This window comes from Colius striatus, chromosome 3 (genome assembly GCF_028858725.1).
Source record: "Colius striatus isolate bColStr4 chromosome 3, bColStr4.1.hap1, whole genome shotgun sequence".
NCBI lineage: Eukaryota > Metazoa > Chordata > Aves > Coliiformes > Coliidae > Colius > Colius striatus.
In genome coordinates, this window is record NC_084761.1 from 86,933,216 (window position 1) to 86,950,975 (window position 17,760).

At 39.4% G+C, this 17,760-nt stretch overlaps 1 protein-coding gene across 2 annotated transcripts in view; it reads left to right on the forward strand.

Moving 5' to 3' along the window:
• The window catches only part of WFS1 (wolframin ER transmembrane glycoprotein), a 34,966-nt gene extending 18,099 nt beyond the window's left edge, over positions 1-16,867 (forward strand). For both annotated transcript variants that reach the window (XM_061992672.1, XM_061992673.1), the window contains exons 3-8: positions 1,187-1,269; positions 5,710-5,854; positions 6,667-6,837; positions 7,397-7,477; positions 11,796-11,941; positions 14,194-16,867. In XM_061992672.1, coding sequence (XP_061848656.1) covers positions 1,187-1,269; positions 5,710-5,854; positions 6,667-6,837; positions 7,397-7,477; positions 11,796-11,941; positions 14,194-16,002 — 2,435 coding nt within the window. In that variant the 3' untranslated portion in view covers positions 16,003-16,867. The remainder of the gene's footprint in view (positions 1-1,186; positions 1,270-5,709; positions 5,855-6,666; positions 6,838-7,396; positions 7,478-11,795; positions 11,942-14,193) is intronic.
• Positions 16,868-17,760: the final 893 nt, after the last annotated feature.

Consider the following 17,760-nt stretch of genomic DNA (forward strand, 5'->3'; position numbering starts at 1 on the left):
TCTCCCATCTTTTGAAAAAGAGCTGATACTGAATGGCACCTCGGTTAGCAAGGCTGCTTAGCAGCTTCTCACATTATTATTGCCCAAATTGAGCAGAGGCTGAAATCTGTAACTTTGAGTGGATACCAGAAAGCTTCTCTCAGTCTTTTTTCTACATTTGGAAACTCTGCTCCCTAACCCCACTTTCTCATGCTGTCTATGTCTTTTCAATATGTAGCTACCAAGTGTCACAGTGTGTTTGGTGACCTTGCAGGGTAATGTGGTATGTAAATTGGCACTTTAGCTTAGCTGGTAAAGATGTTATACTGAATTGGTGATCTATTATCCTTTCTTATGCTTGCCCAACTTAAAGTGTACACATTGTATTGATATTTTTCTCATTCAGATTTGTCTAAACTAGTTTATGAGAACTTATAAAAAGTAGAAGTTTCAGGCTGTGTCGGCTCTTCCATTAAACTTACTCTTTCTTCATTCTTAAAGTAGCATGCAGCATGGTGGTGTTTAGAAACATAGGATGTCAGAAAAAGCTCTTGATACCTTATGATTGGTGGAGCAATATGTTGCTTTTGAAGAAAAGAATTGTGTACAGTAGATAGGGAAGGATTAAAAATTAGATACGAGTGTGAAGCTGAATTCAAAATAGGTTTATAACAGTGTAATCGTTGTTTGTTTCTGTGTAGTCCAGAGGCTGGGAGCTGAGCTTTCAGATATACTGTATGTGTTTTAAAGGCTGATTAATTTTCCAAAACTCTTGAAAAGACTTCACTACTAGGTAATGAGGCTACTAGGTGAAAGACTCAAGTGCTCTTTATAGTAAAAATACTCATAGTACAAAAGCTGATCCATACTGCTTGTTCAAGATTGGTGCTCATATTTGTTAAGTAGTCTCCTATTGAGAAATGAATCCTTTCAAAGCAAATAAGGAACTTTAAACTGTACCTATCGTTCTCTGACTGGTACCAAATAACAAGTAATGGTAAATATGCTGAAGTGCAACTCCAAGATGGAATGTAAATTTTGTAATGAATTAATTTCCCCTGTTCTTGTAAAAGAACAGACATAGTATAGATAAAATAAAATAAATATACATAGAAACCTTTAATTTTTCATCCACATATAACAATGATTTATAAAATACTTTCAAATAATGCTAATAAACAGTTTTCTTTATTGCTTTAATTTATAGAGGGCATGAAGGAAGAGCCTGAAGTGCTCTTTGAGGAACTGCTTGAGAGGGCCAAAGCTGGAGAACCAAAAGCACAAACGGAGGTAACTTTATATGTTCTTTGTCCAGTCTTGTTTGCTCTTAGTTCCAAAAATAGCAGTGCTGTCGAACTGGTATCTCTTTAGTTGAACTGTATCTGGTTTGATCTTAAACTATTCAAAGAAAGATGATGCCAGATGGTTTCTCTCTCTTGAAAAATGCTGCTTGCTTGAGAGTGTTTCTGGTTTCGGATCCAACTCTTGAGTAAGCAGGGAGAATAGTCTGGGAGCATAAAGAAGGTACAGAACTGCTTTTATCCCTTTTTTTAAAAAAAGAATGTGACAAAGAGTTAGTTGTGGAGGTGTACTACTGTGGAGGGACTACTAAATGCTATTGGTTCAGCACTGCTGCACTCCATGCAAAGAGAAGACCAGGCCTCTTAGGCTGAACTCTGCAAGAAACTGCTGTTGTGGTGATTTATCAGGAGCAGAGGCTGGCTGATATTTTGCTCTTAGACAATTTCTCTGTTGAATTTGCACATTTTAGAAAAGAATCCATCCTTGTTTGTTGAAATTAGATGTGTTTAATTGTGTAATACATATCTAGTTGAATTAATAATGGCAGTTCTATCCCTGTATGTGTTAGCACTTTAGGTATCCCTTAAGTTTAAAAAAAAAAAATTGTACCAGTTTTCTGCATCATTCCACTGTCTGGTGTATTGGTCATAAATAGTTCATAATTGTTTAGAAGAGTTTTAATTTGTGTCTGTCTTGGTTGGGTTAATATTTTACTTGGGCATTCTTTTTCAACTTCAGCTTTGATGGCAAAAGGGAGTGGTTATGGTCTTTTACATGCTCCTTGATTGTTTGGGTTTTTCCCAAGCATTACTATTCTGTTTAAGAATAAAAATAAAAGATGGAGGTTGAAATCCTTTTAAAGCTGGTAAAAAAAAAAAAATCGAAAGAAAAATAATGCCAGGTTTTCATCTCACTCCATCTCTGTTTGAGGGGCAGACTGTCCTTGGGAGTTGTAACTTGAGACAGTAACAAAATCCTCACCTTTGAAACAGCTGCTGACTTTGCAGAGGATGAAGCTTTACCCTTGAGAGGATCACTGTCATAAAGTCCACATTTTGGCTCTGTTTCTCCATACAAGAGAAAAAAACCCATAAATATTATTTCAGGATATAACTTTAGTTGAGTAAGCAGTACCTTTTGTAATCTAAGCCCATGATGTGTGCTTGTGTATGTGTATAAGTAATAATTTTTTTCTCCTTTTCAATTCATTCCACTTCCACTGTTTTCCTTTAGCTTTTTATCTGTGTACACTTTCTATTTCCACACAATAATAGGATTTTTGTTGTAAAGAGACCAGCATACAATTTTGCTTCAGTGTGTGCTCAGGATGAATTGACTGCCTGAAAGAGAACCCCAAATACAGCTGTTTCTTTTCTGTGCAATCGAATTTCTCATGACTTGTGGAGAGGAAACTAATTTTTAGTTTTAAAAACCTTAAAAATAATCTATTTTTTTCTCTATTGTTGAATAGGTCCCTTTAGAGTCAGTTAGAAAAATCTGGGTTTATTTCTTACCTTTGTAGGAGTGTGAGTGAGAAGCTGACACGACATTGTTGTGCTGTCTGATAATAATTATGAAATCAAACACAAGAAATCATGCAGTTCATTGGCTATAAATTCATAGTAATATGAGTTTATTCAAAAATAGCCCTTCAATGACTATGGAAATAAATGCACTCTGAGTGGCTGTCAACCTGTATTACTGTAGCTTTTTGTATCTTCTTTATTGAGAAATAACTGAACAGCAATTACATAAATAAGACACCCACAGATGGAATTCTATAATGGAGAAAAGGCTGCTCTGTGTCTTCAGCTGTAGAATCTCTGCAAGGGGGCTGCTTGAGATAACCACCTCTGTTAGCGAAGCCCACAGGTGAGAACAAGCTTTGGAGATGTACGGCATGAATCATAGAGTAATTTCAGTTAGAAAAGACCTTTAAGATCATCAACTCCAACCACTAACTTAATACTGCCAAGCCCACCACTAAACCATGGCCCTCAGCACTTCATCTACATATCTTTTAAATATCAGCAGGGATGGTGACTCCTCACCACCGCCCTGGGCAGCCTGTTCCAGTGTCTAACAACACCCTCAGTTAAAAAGTTCTTCCTTATCTCCAAGCTAAACATCCCCTGGTGCAACTTAGAACAAGAGGAAATGGCCTCATAATTTGTTACATGGGAGAAGAGACCAAGACCTACCTTCCAAAACTTCCTTTCAGATAGTGGTAGAGAAAGATAAGGTCTCCTCTCAGAAGATCTGCCTTAAGCCATTAACACCTGCGACTTCTCATGGGGAAGAGAGAAGCCCTGTCTTGCTTGCATGACAAGCCTGAGGTTAACACCTTTTCCTGCCAGTTCTTCCTCCTTTGTTTGCTGTGGGACAAAGCTTTGCAGCCATCTTCAGATGGGTCCTTGTAGGAGCTTTTCTATGACAGTGAATGGTGACTGCTGCACAGGACTTGTTCAGAGAGAACTGGTAGACTGTCCAGTAGTACTTCATGGAAAAACTTGATATTTGTTATGGGACTTTGAGGTGGCATTTTTTTGCTACCAAAAAACCTTCAACATACACAAGAGCTTATAGTTTTAATAATCAAAATGAAGGGAAAATACTTCCTAATTGCTCAGATCTTGAAGGTGGATTCTGTAGGGCTTTTTGGAGAGGATAGGTGATTAAATCCTAACATTGAGCTATTAATAAAGAAATAAATCCTCCTCCCAAACACTAAACCTCCTCTCCAAAAAAACCCCAAACCCAAATATCTTTCCCCCAAACCCCCAACCAAACCTCAAATAATAAGAAACAAGTCCACAAGCAGGCCAAAAAAACACTTCTATGAGAAAACAGGTGTTACACTATTGTTTGCTTCTGTGGCAGCCTTGTGCAATATGACTAATGCAAAAAATCTACTTATTTCTGTTGCAATATGAGTTTCTGTGTCCAAGAGATCGTTATAAACTTAAATGGTACTACTCATGAAGCTTTACTCAAAATCTCAATAGCTATAAATATCAACATGCTCAAGAAACAGCTGTTTGTCAGGATGTTATTTATCATGTTCCAAAAATTCCTTTCTGAAGTAAATAGCTGAAGGTACCTCTGCAGTTGGATGTTAAACTACCAGGCGATTGCTGTAATCTCCTCATATCCTCTTTTCTTGGTCTGACACTACACGTGTGCACTGCCTGTTGAACTTCAGCATGACTTTGTAATCAGTGTTTAGTTCTGACTTTTTGGTTACTTACTCCATTTTTTTGTGTTTGTGTTTCTGGATAGCTTCACTGTATGTACTCTGGGTTTAGTCACTGCAATATTTGTTCAATAACTATCTCTGTAGAAGGCTGGAGACCTAACCTTTACTGGAAGAAAAAGATCTTTTTTATTAATGTGTTTAACATGTATGGGAATAATGTTTAAAAAGTATTTCTTTAGTCACCTTAAGTTGTAATACTAAAGGCCAAGTTTCAGAGAAACTGTCAAACAGGTGTTTTTCAGCAGATAATAGTGTGGACTTATGGAGCTATATTCTTAAGGTATTGCGTTAATTACCTCTAGAACATTCCTGAAGTAACAGTAGAGAGAGAGGGAGGGCAGTTAGCCAAGCAAAAGCTTCTCACAGATTCTCCTTGCGTGCAGATAAAATGTCCAACAGTTTTGGCACTTTCAGACATTTAGTGTTTTGTTACCTTGTTGTATGATAAGCAGAAATGTTTCATGTTATTGCATAAATACATAGAATGGTAGTATGTTATAATACAGTTTGGTTTTAGCAAAGGAAGGGAAAAGGTGTTTTTTTAATCTGGAAAACAGGCAACTGCTTCATAATTTCTGTAATTCTTGAATAGGAGGATTTTTTTCAGGCTGTTTCCCTGTGTTTACTTGATGCTTAGGCAGTATTAGTTTTATTTCCTTCACTAATTAATTATGATTTTGCTTTGACCTTCAGTGGCTAAACTGCTCAGGAATTTCACTGCTGAAGCCTCCTTCCGTATCAAGGCCATTTGTCAATAATTTCATCTGAATTTCTCAGTCTTACTGTCACCATATTACTACACCTCATTTTCGTGCCTCTAAAATGAGGCTAGCAGTGTTGTCTGACCGTTGTTACAGGAAGAAAAGAATTCAAGAGAACTTTTAGCACCGTGAGCTTTACCTGATCCTGCTTTAGATGGCTGAAGACTAATGGCAGCTAATTCATTGACATAGCCAAATGGTTGCAGTTTCTTCTTGCTTCGACTTCTGGAAACTGATCTTTCTCTGCAGAAGCTCAACTTACAGCTATGTTCTTTAGTGCTAGGAGCAAATGTTTTGACCTTTTGTTGAGAGATAGTTTATTTTAGCTGAGTTCTAGGGGGTGAGAAGAGAGAGACAGAGAGCAGAGACTGTTTCAGTAAACGAAAGATTTCTGTTCCCTGCATTTTTTAGGTGGGGAAACACTTCTTAAGATTAGCAGAAGAGGAGGATGAAGAACTTAACAATTGTAGTGCTGTTGACTGGTTCATCCTCGCTGCTAAGCAAGGTCGAAGAGAAGCTGTTAAACTGTTGCGTAGATGCCTGGCAGACAGAAGAGGTATGGATTCTCTGAGACTTTTTCCTTGCACTTCCCACTTCATCTGAAATTATACTCTATTCATTTTAACAATGATAAGAGGGGTTAAAATGTGATGGGAATGTTCATGGAAAAATTATGTGAATAGTTGCTGACAGCCTCTTCAAAAAAGTGATTTTAAAAGCATTAATTACTGATACTGCTCATAAAAGCATTTATATTAATTATTTACTTGAATTCCTTCACAGAATTCATGCTGAATCTTCCCTTCTACACCTTTCATTGAAGCTTCTTCTCTTTCACCATGAAAGTCATATGCAACCACACACCACCTACATATCTGCTGTTGTTTCATTCTTTTGCTCCTCTCCAACCTCCCTCCTAATTGATCTTTTCCACTGTCTTCTTTCATTTTAAGATTTACCTCTTTCTTCATGCAACTTCCCACACTTGGAATAGTCTCCTCTCCTTTGCCAAATATCTGAACTCTTAAATACAAGAAAAAAACCCCAAAATATTCAACGACTTTCATAAAATTCTTGCTGCCTTTTATGTGTCACTCATGCATATCTGCTCCACCTGTTGCCTCAATTGCTGTACTTCAAAAGTTGAAGCAAGACATAAGGATAATGCATGTACTGAACAGTCATTGAAGTACAGTTTAAACTTAAGCAATGTGATTGTGTAAACTTAAGCCATGGGCACAGAAGGGCATTTGAGTAATTTACTTAGGTGGTCAAGATGTGGATGAAGTTTCAGACTAAGAAGAATAGTGGGCATATCTGTTGTTTCTGCATGTATGTGATAATAGTATATAATGTATTTTTCTTGAGGCATCACTTCTGAGAATGAGCAAGAAGTGAAAAAGTTGTCATCTGAGACTGACTTGGAGAGAGCTGTGAGGAAAGCTGCCTTAGTCATGTATTGGAAATTAAACCCCAAAAAGAAGAAGCAATTAGCAGTTTCTGAACTACTGGAAAACGTTGGGCAAGTTGATAATGAAGGTTTGTTTGTGAACTGATTTATTGTATTCATAAAATACAAACCTACAGGCAGAAACGTAAAAGGCTTTGTAAACAATCAGGCATGAGGTAACAGTAAATGCATCATCTATTTAATGAAGAATAACTAACTCTTTCAATAACTATGCTCTCTGGACCAATAAAGTTAGTTCATAAAGGCCTCCTGACTCTTGCTGTAGGTTGTGACTTTCCTGTGTTTGACTTATTCTCACTGAGCCCACCCCCAGCCCCTTAACAGTCATCCTGATAGTATCTTACTAGATATTTCAATTTAGAAACCCAATCTTCCAGACACCTGGCTCTCTCTGCCACTACAGCAGTGTATGTTAGCTATGTCTATGCTGTTCCCCTTTTTAACACAGTAATAGGAAAATAGAAAGCTCTATAGCCACTTCTTACCCATTTGTATGTATGTTTGACTTATCTTGACTTTGAGGAAATACTTTTCTCCAGATATTGCATCTTGAAGAACACTGCACTTATTGTTTGATCACTTTAACTGACTGCTTTGTCTTGCTGTACACTTCTGTTACTGAACCAGATGGTGAGAAGAAGCCTGGCCCGGTCCCAAAGTCGGTGCAGAAGCAGAGAAGGATGCTGGAGCGATTAGTGAGCAGTGAATGTGAGTGCATGCTGCTGCTTTCAATATTTACCTGTGGGTTTGGTTTCTGATTTGTTTTGCTAAGCAATTTTGTGCTGCCTTAGTAAGAATGCACAGTGAGTTTGGATTACTATAAACTGAGAGTGTCAATTATCTGATCTGCATGCGAAGTCACAGAAGACATCACTATTACAGTCAGTTTGTCAGTGATTGGTGTACCAAGAGGAGTTGACATGCTATTTGTTATTTTTATATTCTTGCCTCTTCAGCACTTACAAGTCTATTCAGAAAAAAAAAAATGTCACTTTCAGTATTTTCTTTTTTTAGTTCTAAATTGCAGTAAGCTTTGTGATTACAATAAGGGAATTAACTATGCAACTATTTAATGCAAACAGAGCTCTCATTCTGTTTGCCATTCCCGTATAATTAATGTTGGTCTTTTCATATTTGTTCAAGAATTGATATAGGAAAGATGCACCAAGGTATTTCTTTCCTAACTTAGAAGAAGCTTAGTTCATCTGGTGGGGAGAACTCTACCATTCGACAAACACAGGGTCAGATTTGTAGACCTAAGTCTGTGAGTTTTTTAAGGTATGATGTGATGGGGAATTGGAACTGAAATAAAGTTCTCTCTAGCTTTGCATACCTAAGAAATGCTGATATGCTCCTGGACCTCTGGGATGAAAATGAAGTTGTTAAGGAAATGATTTTTAAACAATGCAGCACATACTTTTCCAAGAACATTTTTCTAACATAAGGTTTGATTAAACATTGTTAGGAAAATTTCACTTTCTTGAAACACGGTAGGTCATGAAATAGTTTTGGTGCAATGTAGATCAGTTCTTGATGAGCACTTTCAAATGTCACAAAGTATATTAATTACTAATACATCTGTAGTTGAGAATACATGTAACTAAAGCATCACATGGATTAGTGAACCAAATCTAGAGGTTGCAGATTTAAACTCCTTGAAAGATTAGATTTACATTTCATTAGGTCAGTTTGACCAGTTCCAGGATTGTGTTCATTACATAGGTGAATTCTGAAAATAACATTCCCAAGAAGAGTGAAGTATTTCAGTTTTATGTTAACTTTCAGATCAGTGGAAGAGGAGAGGTGACAGGTGCCTGTGTATGTAAGGTACTAGATGATGGGAGAAATAGTATTTTGGACATCACACTTCTGTTCCTATCAAAACTTCCATGAGAGTAAGTCAGCTGTTCTTGTGGTTTATTTGCCACTAGTAGAAAGCTCAAAACAGTCCTTCAAGGATAAAGCTGTTGTGTTTCACCATCCGGTCATTGTGCAGCTCTGTCTGGGCTGATTGAAGCTACAGTGCATTGGTGCTTAGTGGATGTTCCTTCTGTCCCTTAGCTGAACTGGCACGTGGTGCTGGAGCGTGAATGCAAAGCAAGTCATTTTGTTCTGGATTCTTCAGTAATTCAAAGAATGTCAGAAAAGGAACTGGCAAATTTTTAATTTATTTTTTTAATGACTTAAATGGCAGATTAAATAACAGGAGAGTAAATGAACCTACACGTTAGCGTGGGCAGAAATTGATGTGCATATTTTTCTTTTTCTACGGTGGATGGGGGAGGCAGTGGAATTTGTCACATCCAAATTGAAGAAGAAGAAAAAAAATCTGTGAATAATGAAGTAGAATCTACAACATATGCTTTTTGTATCAATTGAAGAGACACTCGGGTGACAAAATACTAACAACATTTAAAAAACGAAAAGTTTTCATCAAACACTTAAAGTAGGAGTTAAGCTGTTACCTTTTCTCTGGAGAGCTTTTATCCTTTCATGGATGAACAAGACAGCTGTTTCTCTCCATCATTTACTTCTCTCATCCACTGAGTTTCTTCATTTATCTTGCCAGCAGGAGATGTTTCCTTCAGTTTTAATACATTACCGATACTTGGAAGATGATTTTTAAGCCAGGAATGTGTTTGTAGACATCTCATCTGGGCTGTCCTTAATGAAGTTCTAAGTAGAAGATTAGAGCTGACAGTGCCCCTGGACGGCTGCTGTGTGCCTGAGAGTATATATGCCATTGCATTTGATAGGCCATGTATACATAGTAAGTTAGTAACTCCCTCTGAGGCCATCCCACAGTCCTCTGAAAGTGCCCTTAGGGAATTTTCGTGGTGTTCTAAACACACCTGCTTGTTGATTCTACACCAAAAAGACTGTCTTACCACTGTAGATTTTTTCTCAAAGGGATAATAAATTTAGATTACATAGTTGATATTAGGCTTGATCTGAACCCCTCAGTACAGACAAGGAGTCTCACTGATTTCTTTGTGCAAGTGATGTCACCTTACATCCTGTGAATGATAAGGATAGTTAACAAGAAGAGAAATCCTTGTTTCTTGAGAGGCATGCTAGATGGTATTTTTTGGGATATACAGATTTGAGCAATGAGGAACAAAAGAAGAAAGGTTAAAGTCTGAGCAAAAGCAACATCCATGTTGGGAGATTCATAGAATCAAAGAATGGTAGGATTGGAAGAGACCTTTAGAGATGATCTAGTCTAACCCCCCTGCAAAAGCAGGTTCACCTAGATCAGGTCACATAGGAACATGTCCAGGCAGGTCTTGAAGTTCTCCAAGGAAGGAGATTCCACACCCTCTCTGGGCAGCCTGTGCCAGGGCTCCCACACAGTAGTTTTTTCTTATATTTAAGTGGAATTTTTTGTGTTCCAGCTTCATCCCATTACCCCTTGTCCTGTTGCTAGCTACTATAGAAAAAAGGGATGTCCCAGCCTACTGGCACCCACCATTTAGATATTTGTAAATATTAATGAGATCCCCCCTCACTCTCCTCTTTTGTAGACTAAACAGCCCCAGTTCCCACAGCCTTTCCTCATATGAAAGGTGTTCCAGTCGCCTGATCATCTTGGTGGCCCTGCTCTGGAATCTTTCCAGAAGTTCTCTGTCCCTCTTGAGCTGAGGAGCACAGAACTGCACACAGGGCTCCAGATGAGGCCTCACCAGGGCAGAGTAGAGGGGGAGAAGAACCTCCCTTGATCTGCTGGCTACACTCTTGATGATGACTAAAGCAATAGATTGTAAATTGCTGGTCTTCTGTTGAACTTCTTTAATATCCCTCTTCCTGTAGCAGATATCTTGACACACATACTTTATTTTGTTCTGTATAAACAGTGTTTTCAGTATTAAGTACTTGTAGAAGTTATATGTATAGCAGTTCTTTAAATTAAAAACTGAATAGGCTCAAACCCACTAATCCTCTGATGTTAAAGTTAGTGAAGTTAGTTCAGTTTTCTGTCTATCTAATATCTCTAACAAGTACTAGGTAAGACAGCTTTCATATCTCTATATCAGCTGACTGGCTAAACTTACTGTGTAGGAGGTGTGTTACAGATTTTTGTCATTCAAAAGTCTTTCATATCTATAGCAGTGTCATTTGCATCAGCGTATGGATAAAGGTTGCTGTTAATTATCTGTCTTTACAAAACAGCATGAAGCTTGTCTACCATAGAAACCAACTAACCCATGCGAATGAGAAGAGTTTGAAGCAGTGTATAAATCATCCTCTGTCTTGCAGCATGCCTAGACATTTCGGAAGTAGCCTCTTGCCTCCCTTCTACTCACAGGAGTGGATGAGGATCTTCCAGGGCAGAGTGATACATTTTGTCTCTGTGGACAACTGAGCAAAGTATATTTTCTTGCTATTTGCTTTAGATCATAGTTGCTGTAGTTTAGGGCAGGGCCTTTGTATAGCCACATAGCATATTAAATTAATACACTGTACATGTTCTGTGTTTAGTCTTGTAGATATGAGTAATTGGACATTTCCCATAATGACATGTCTGCAACTTCTGAACTCAGAAAAATGGTTGTTAAATGCCAAATCAAAAGTCAGTTTTTCAGTTAATAACAGAAGGATAATTCATTACTGTTCCTGTACAGTTCTGTCTTTTCAATGTCAGTTGGTTAAAGGTTTTTCTCAAGCAGTTACCAAAAATATAATAATTTATGGTTTAAAAGTGCGTGACCTAATGCAGTAAGGTTTTTTTTCCCTTGGAATACCTGCAGTTAAGCTGCATTCAGTCACTCGTTCTCCTGCTTACTGGTATAATAAACTTATTTGCGGTCTGCCAAGATTTAGAGTAGTCACACATTGTTGGCACAAGCAGCTTGTTTTCAGCACAGGTCTCAGAACAAGGTGCAAGGTAAGCCTGTGTTATTGGTAGTTCAGTTCCTGAAGCCCAGAGTAAATCTGTTTTAATACCAGGAAAGAAAGTCAATATTCCAACTCATAATCGGTAGGATGTTACAGTGATACAATTTATAGTCTTCATTTTATCTTTTAGCTAAAAAATTTATTGCTTTGGATGACTTTGTTGAAATTACCAAGAAGTATGCAAAGGGGATCATCCCATCTAACCTGATTATGCATGAAGAGGAAGATGATGAATTGGCAGGGAAGACTCCTGAAGAGTTACCCCTGCGACTCAAGGTACGAAGGCAGTACTGAACAGGTTATGTTGAAGGGCTCTTAAGCATGTTAGACAAGACAGAGGTGACTCGCACTTGACTCTCAAAACTGATCTTCAGTCTATATAGGTCAGTACAACAATTGGTGCTATAAGTTCTTTTTGGACTTGACTTCATGTATATGTTTACAGTTTCATATATACGAGTCATATATTTCAGTGAAAGGGGTAATGGTCTTCCCTGGAAAAGGGCAATCTACCTTCATTGCATCTCACTGAGGATTTAAGTGTCCCTGACATAGCTGCCATATTTTTGTTACAGGTATTATATGCTTCATATCTTTCTTGTTTAAACAGGAGCAAGCAGGCATGAAAAACTGACTGTAGCCTGGAGGTGTGAAAAATGTCTTTTATGAAGGAATTAAAGAATGGTGGAACTTGCTGATGGTGGTTTTCTATAATGACACTTCTCTAGTTAGTGAAAGGAGAAGGGAAAATTGAAGTGCATGCATTCAGTCAAAGGTATAAATTTCAAGGAAGTAGGAGGGTTTCTAGCTTCTCATGTGAGAGGTTTTGTTGTAATTGCCATTTTGTTTTCCATTATTATATGGTAGGGGAAGGATTAGAAGGGAAGGATGAGATAACTAATATTTCGAAAGAGATGTCTTTACAAAGAACAGGGATACTTTTGCTAATAGGCTAAAATAAGTCATTGCTTGTGTTGCTCCAGCTCATCACAATACATGGATTTTTGGAGCATTCTTAGCCTTTCCCTTGAACTAATTAAAATTAAAGCAAAAGTTCTGGGAAAACATAAAAGCTTACTATTTATGAGGGAAGGAGGATTATTTGCAGCACATGATGTGCAGTATTTGAATATATCTTTGAAGAAATCCTGTACCTTTTCATTGATCCTATGTAAGGTGTGTGACTGGTCATAGGAAGTGGGTTCCATCCCATAATTTGATCCAGGATTCTGTTGTCTGGTGACTGTGGTGGAAAATGCCATGGGAGATAGTGTCATGGTTTAACCTCAGCCAGGAACTAGGCACCATGCAACTGCTCACTTTGCTTTCCTCCCTAGTGGGATGGGGAGGAGAACTGAGGTGGAAAAAAATAAGTAAAACTCCGGTTAAGATAAGAATGGTTTAATAACTAGGATGAAAGCAGATGTAATAACAGCAATAATGATAATATAGTAATTGTAATGAAAGGATATATTAGGAGAAGAGAGACAGAGATAAAACCCAAGGGAAGAAAAAAGAAAAAGCCAAATGATGCCCAATGCAATTGCTTACACCTCCTTGGCCAGTGCCCGAGCAGCCCACTGCCTCACCAAGTCCCCACACTTTATATACTGGGCATGATATTCCATGGTATGGAATAACCCTATGGCTAGTTGGAGTCAGCTGTCCTGGCCGTGCTCTCTCCCAGTTTCTTACGCTCCCTAGCCCACTCTCTGGCAGGGCAGGGAGAGAGGCAAAACAGGCTGTGATGCTGTGTAAGCACTGTTGGCAATAACCAAAACATGCCTGTGTTATCAGCACTGTTTTCAGCACAAAACCAAAACACAGCCCTGAACTAGCTACTAGGAAGAAAATTAACTCTGTCTCAGCCAAAACCAGGACAGAAAGATACCATTTTAAGATCCTGTACTAGTACAGTTGTGAGGTTAAAAGAATCCGTAAACACGTAGTAATTCTATCTGTTGACATTATTTCTGCTGCTTGCAAAGCAGAATTTGACAGCTACATCCCTAGATGCTTGGGAAAAATTGATAAACCACGACTGTAAAGACTTCCTGTAATTGCATGTGAATCACATGCCCTGCTTCCTGTGGTGTATATGCTATCAGAATGTACAACAGACCTCTGCTGCTGTTCTGTGTGGATTAAGTGCTTTAAAGCTACAGAACTTACAGCTCAAGCAATGACTTAAGCTAGTGCAGGACTGCAGCTGTGTAGTTTATCTTCTGTATGAAGTTAGCAGAGCAGAATATTTGACTGGGAAGCCATTTAATTATATGTGTCAAAGGTAGTGAAATACATCGTTCCTGAAATCAAGATCGCCTCTGAGCTTCATCTGACTGAATTAATCAAAATAGAGCTAATAATCTCAGACAAAGTAATCTCATTTTATTGGCAACATTTGTCAGAAATATCAATTTCTTCACGTCAGCTTAGAGGTGAGGCAAGTGACTGCCACCGCCTCAACTAAGAATATCAGTGATGTACAAAACTGCTCATAAATAAAATGCCTCTCTCTCTCTTTCCAGGTTGTAAAATATCCTCTTCATGCCATCATGGAAATTAAAGAATACCTTATAGATATTGCATCAAAGGCAGGAATGCACTGGCTGTCTACCATTGTTCCAACACACCATATCAATGCTCTCATCTTTTTCTTCATCATCAGTAATCTGACCATTGATTTTTTTGCCTTCATTATTCCGTTAGTCATATTCTATTTGTCCTTCATTTCGATGGTGATTTGCACACTGAAGGTTTTTCAGGACAGTAAGGCTTGGGAAAACTTCCGTGCTTTGACTGACTTACTGCTCCGCTTCGAACCAAACCTCGATGTGGAGCAAGCCGAGGTCAACTTCGGATGGAATCACTTAGAGCCATACGTGTATTTTTTACTCTCGGTGTTCTTTGTCATTTTTTCCTTCCCTATAGCGAGCAAAGACTGCATCCCATGCTCAGAGTTAGCCACCATCTCGGTGTTCTTCACAGTGACAAGTTACATGAGTTTAAGCACGTGTGCAGAACCTTACACGCGGAGAGCGTTAATGACTGAGATGGCAGCGGGTTGCTTATCCCTATTGCAGGTGTTACCTGGGAACCTTGGCTACTTGAAATTCCTAGGCAAAACCTTCTTTACTGTTCCTGTCGGCCATTTCCTTGTGATAAACGTAAGCATCCCATGCCTTCTGTTTTTGTACTTGTTCTATCTTTTCTTCAGAATGGCACAGCTGCGGAATTTTAAAGGCACCTACTGCTACCTGGTCCCGTATCTGGTGTGCTTTATGTGGTGCGAGCTCTCCGTGGTCATTCTGCGGGAGTCCTCGGGCATTGGGCTCGTTCGAGCCTCCATCGGTTACTTTCTGTTCCTCTTTGCCCTGCCAGTGCTGGGCGTGGGCGTCGCCCTGATGTGTCTCATCCATTTCATTAAGTGGTTTGTGTCTCTGGAGCTCATGAAAATCATAGTGACTCTGGTTTTGTGTGCCGTCCCTCTGCTCTTCCGGTGGTGGACGAAAGTTAACTTCTCTGTAGTGGAAATGGTGAAATCCCTGACGCGCAGCTCCATTGTGAAACTCATCCTGGTGTGGATTACGGCCGTGGTGCTCTTCTGTTGGTTCTACGTGTATCGCTCAGAGGGGATGAAAGTTTACAACTCCACCTTGACGTGGAATCAGTATGCCTTCCTCTGCGGGCCCCGGGCCTGGAAGGACACTAACATGGCCCGGACTCAGATTCTCTGCAGCCACCTGGAAGGCCACAGGGTGACCTGGACCGGGCGGTTCAAGTACGTGCGCGTGACAGAAATCGACAACAGCGCGGAATCCGCAATAAATATGCTCCCGCTTTTTGTTGGTGATTGGATGAGGTGCTTGTACGGTGAAACCTATCCTCTTTGTGACCCCAAAAATGTTACCGTGGAGGAGGAAGAGTTGTGTCGACTCAAGTACTTGACCAAGCATAACTGCCACATGAAAATGTTCGACCGGTACAAGTTTGAAATAACCGTGGGCATGCCTTTCAGTAGCAAGAATGGAAGCAAGCCTATAGAGGAGGATGATATAACCAAAGATATTGTGCTGAAGGCAAGCAATGAGTTTAAAAAAGTGTTGTTGAACTTGAGGCAAGGAAGTATAATTGAATTCAGCACAATTCTGGAGGGTCGTCTTGGCAGTAAGTGGCCTGTCTTTGAACTGAAAGCAATCACTTGCTTGAATTGCATGTCGAAACTCTTACCTGCAGGGAGACACGTGAAAATAGAGCATGACTGGAGGAGCACAGTGCATAAAGCCATTAAATTCGCTTTTGATTTTTTCTTCTTCCCATTCCTGTCAGCTGCATAATGAGCTCTGGTATTGGTTCAGTGGTATCTTCAGTGTACGCTGCATTTACATTACCAAAGGTTTGGCTTTTAAAAAGGAAAATCCCCCAACAAACCATCGTCTTGTAGCAATGCTCCAAATGTGTGCTAGTGTAGAGCCTTGGTTGAGTTTTCAAAGTGTACACACTGTATCCTGACTTTAAACCCTGTATGACTGAAGTGATGTGTACTAGTTTAATATTATCAATGGATGCAGGGGATTGCTGCTGACTAATTGCATGGAGAGTACTTTGTCCAAAACAGAGATATATTTGCCTGTGGTACAACACTAGATGCATTCACTTGCTCAATATTGAAAGCACTTTACTCTTTAAATATTCACAACGTGCCCCTTTGTATTTTCACAGGTATGATTTAGATAGGTAGCTGACAACAGCTTACGTTGCATATATTGCTTGTATTTATTTGGTGTTTTCTAGGAAAAAGTGATCTTACGGTCAGTAGCTGATAGCGGTATCTGTGTACAGAACTCGTTTCACTATTTAGCCAGAAGATAGCGGCTTCAATGGGTTTTTTTGAAAGGACACACCGTTTCATACCCCAGCAAGGTTGTAAAAAGTCCTCAAGCTTCCATTTTGCTTTAAATATTCTGTATAAAATGCAGTCCTTGTTCTGATTGGTTATGATAGCTACACCTGTGACACTATGGTATAATCCATGCTGCTGTGTGAAGGATAAACCACAGAGAGAGACTGGTATAGAGGTACTGCCAGTAATGGACAAGCCAAAGCAACAGAAAATACTACCTAAAAGTCTGCAGTGGAAACGGAAATAGAGTGTTTGTTATTTGTACTGTGCAAATAAACGAGATACAAACTTGAATTAAATGGGTACAACGTTTGTTCATTTCGGTTTGTGTGAGCAGTTGCACTCATAACAACTTTCACTGAAAAATACAGTTTGGAGTGTTTAAAATGTTCTGGTGTGAGATATTTGAAGATGTACTTCATGTTATTTAAAGCTGTCAGTAAAATCTGAATATGCCAGGTGAAGCTTCTGTAGCTGTGAAATCCCCACGTACTGCTTATCCCTGGCCTCTTTGTGACTTTTTGGTCACTGGATGTCACAGAATCACAGAATGGTAGGATTGGAAGGGACCTTTAGAGATCATCCAGTCCAACTCCCTGCTGAAGCAGCTCCACCTAGATCAGGTCACACAGGAACGTGTCCAGGCGGGTTTTGGAAACCTCCTGAGAAGGAGACTCCACACCCTCCCTGGGCAGCCTGTGCCAGGGCTCCCTCACAGCAAAGTTTATCCCCACGTTCAAGTGGAACTTCCCGTGTTCTAACTTCTGCCTGTTACCCCTTGTCTTGTCACTGTGACATAGAAAAAAAGATTCACCCCATCCTCTCCACATTTGCCTTTTAGGTATTTGTAAGCATTGATGAGGTTCCCCCCTCAGCTGTCTCTTTTCCAGGTCCATCACAATGTGGCTACTCCACAGATCCTGCACTAGGTTCTTTTTTGCCTTTGCATGTTGGTTGTCAGTAACAGTGGGGAGAAGTGTTATCAGTGAAAACTCTGGAAACATTGGGGAAAGGGAGGCAGTTGGCTGCACTCCAGCTAAAAGCACACTCTTGAATATCACCTTGGGCTGCACTTTGGAAGATGCTACAGGTACAGACAAGTCCTGCCCAGTGCCCCCCCACTCTGTGCCCAGGCAGAGCTGAGCCTAAGGATGCAGAACAGAACAGAAAGCTGCCACCTGCCAAAGCTAAC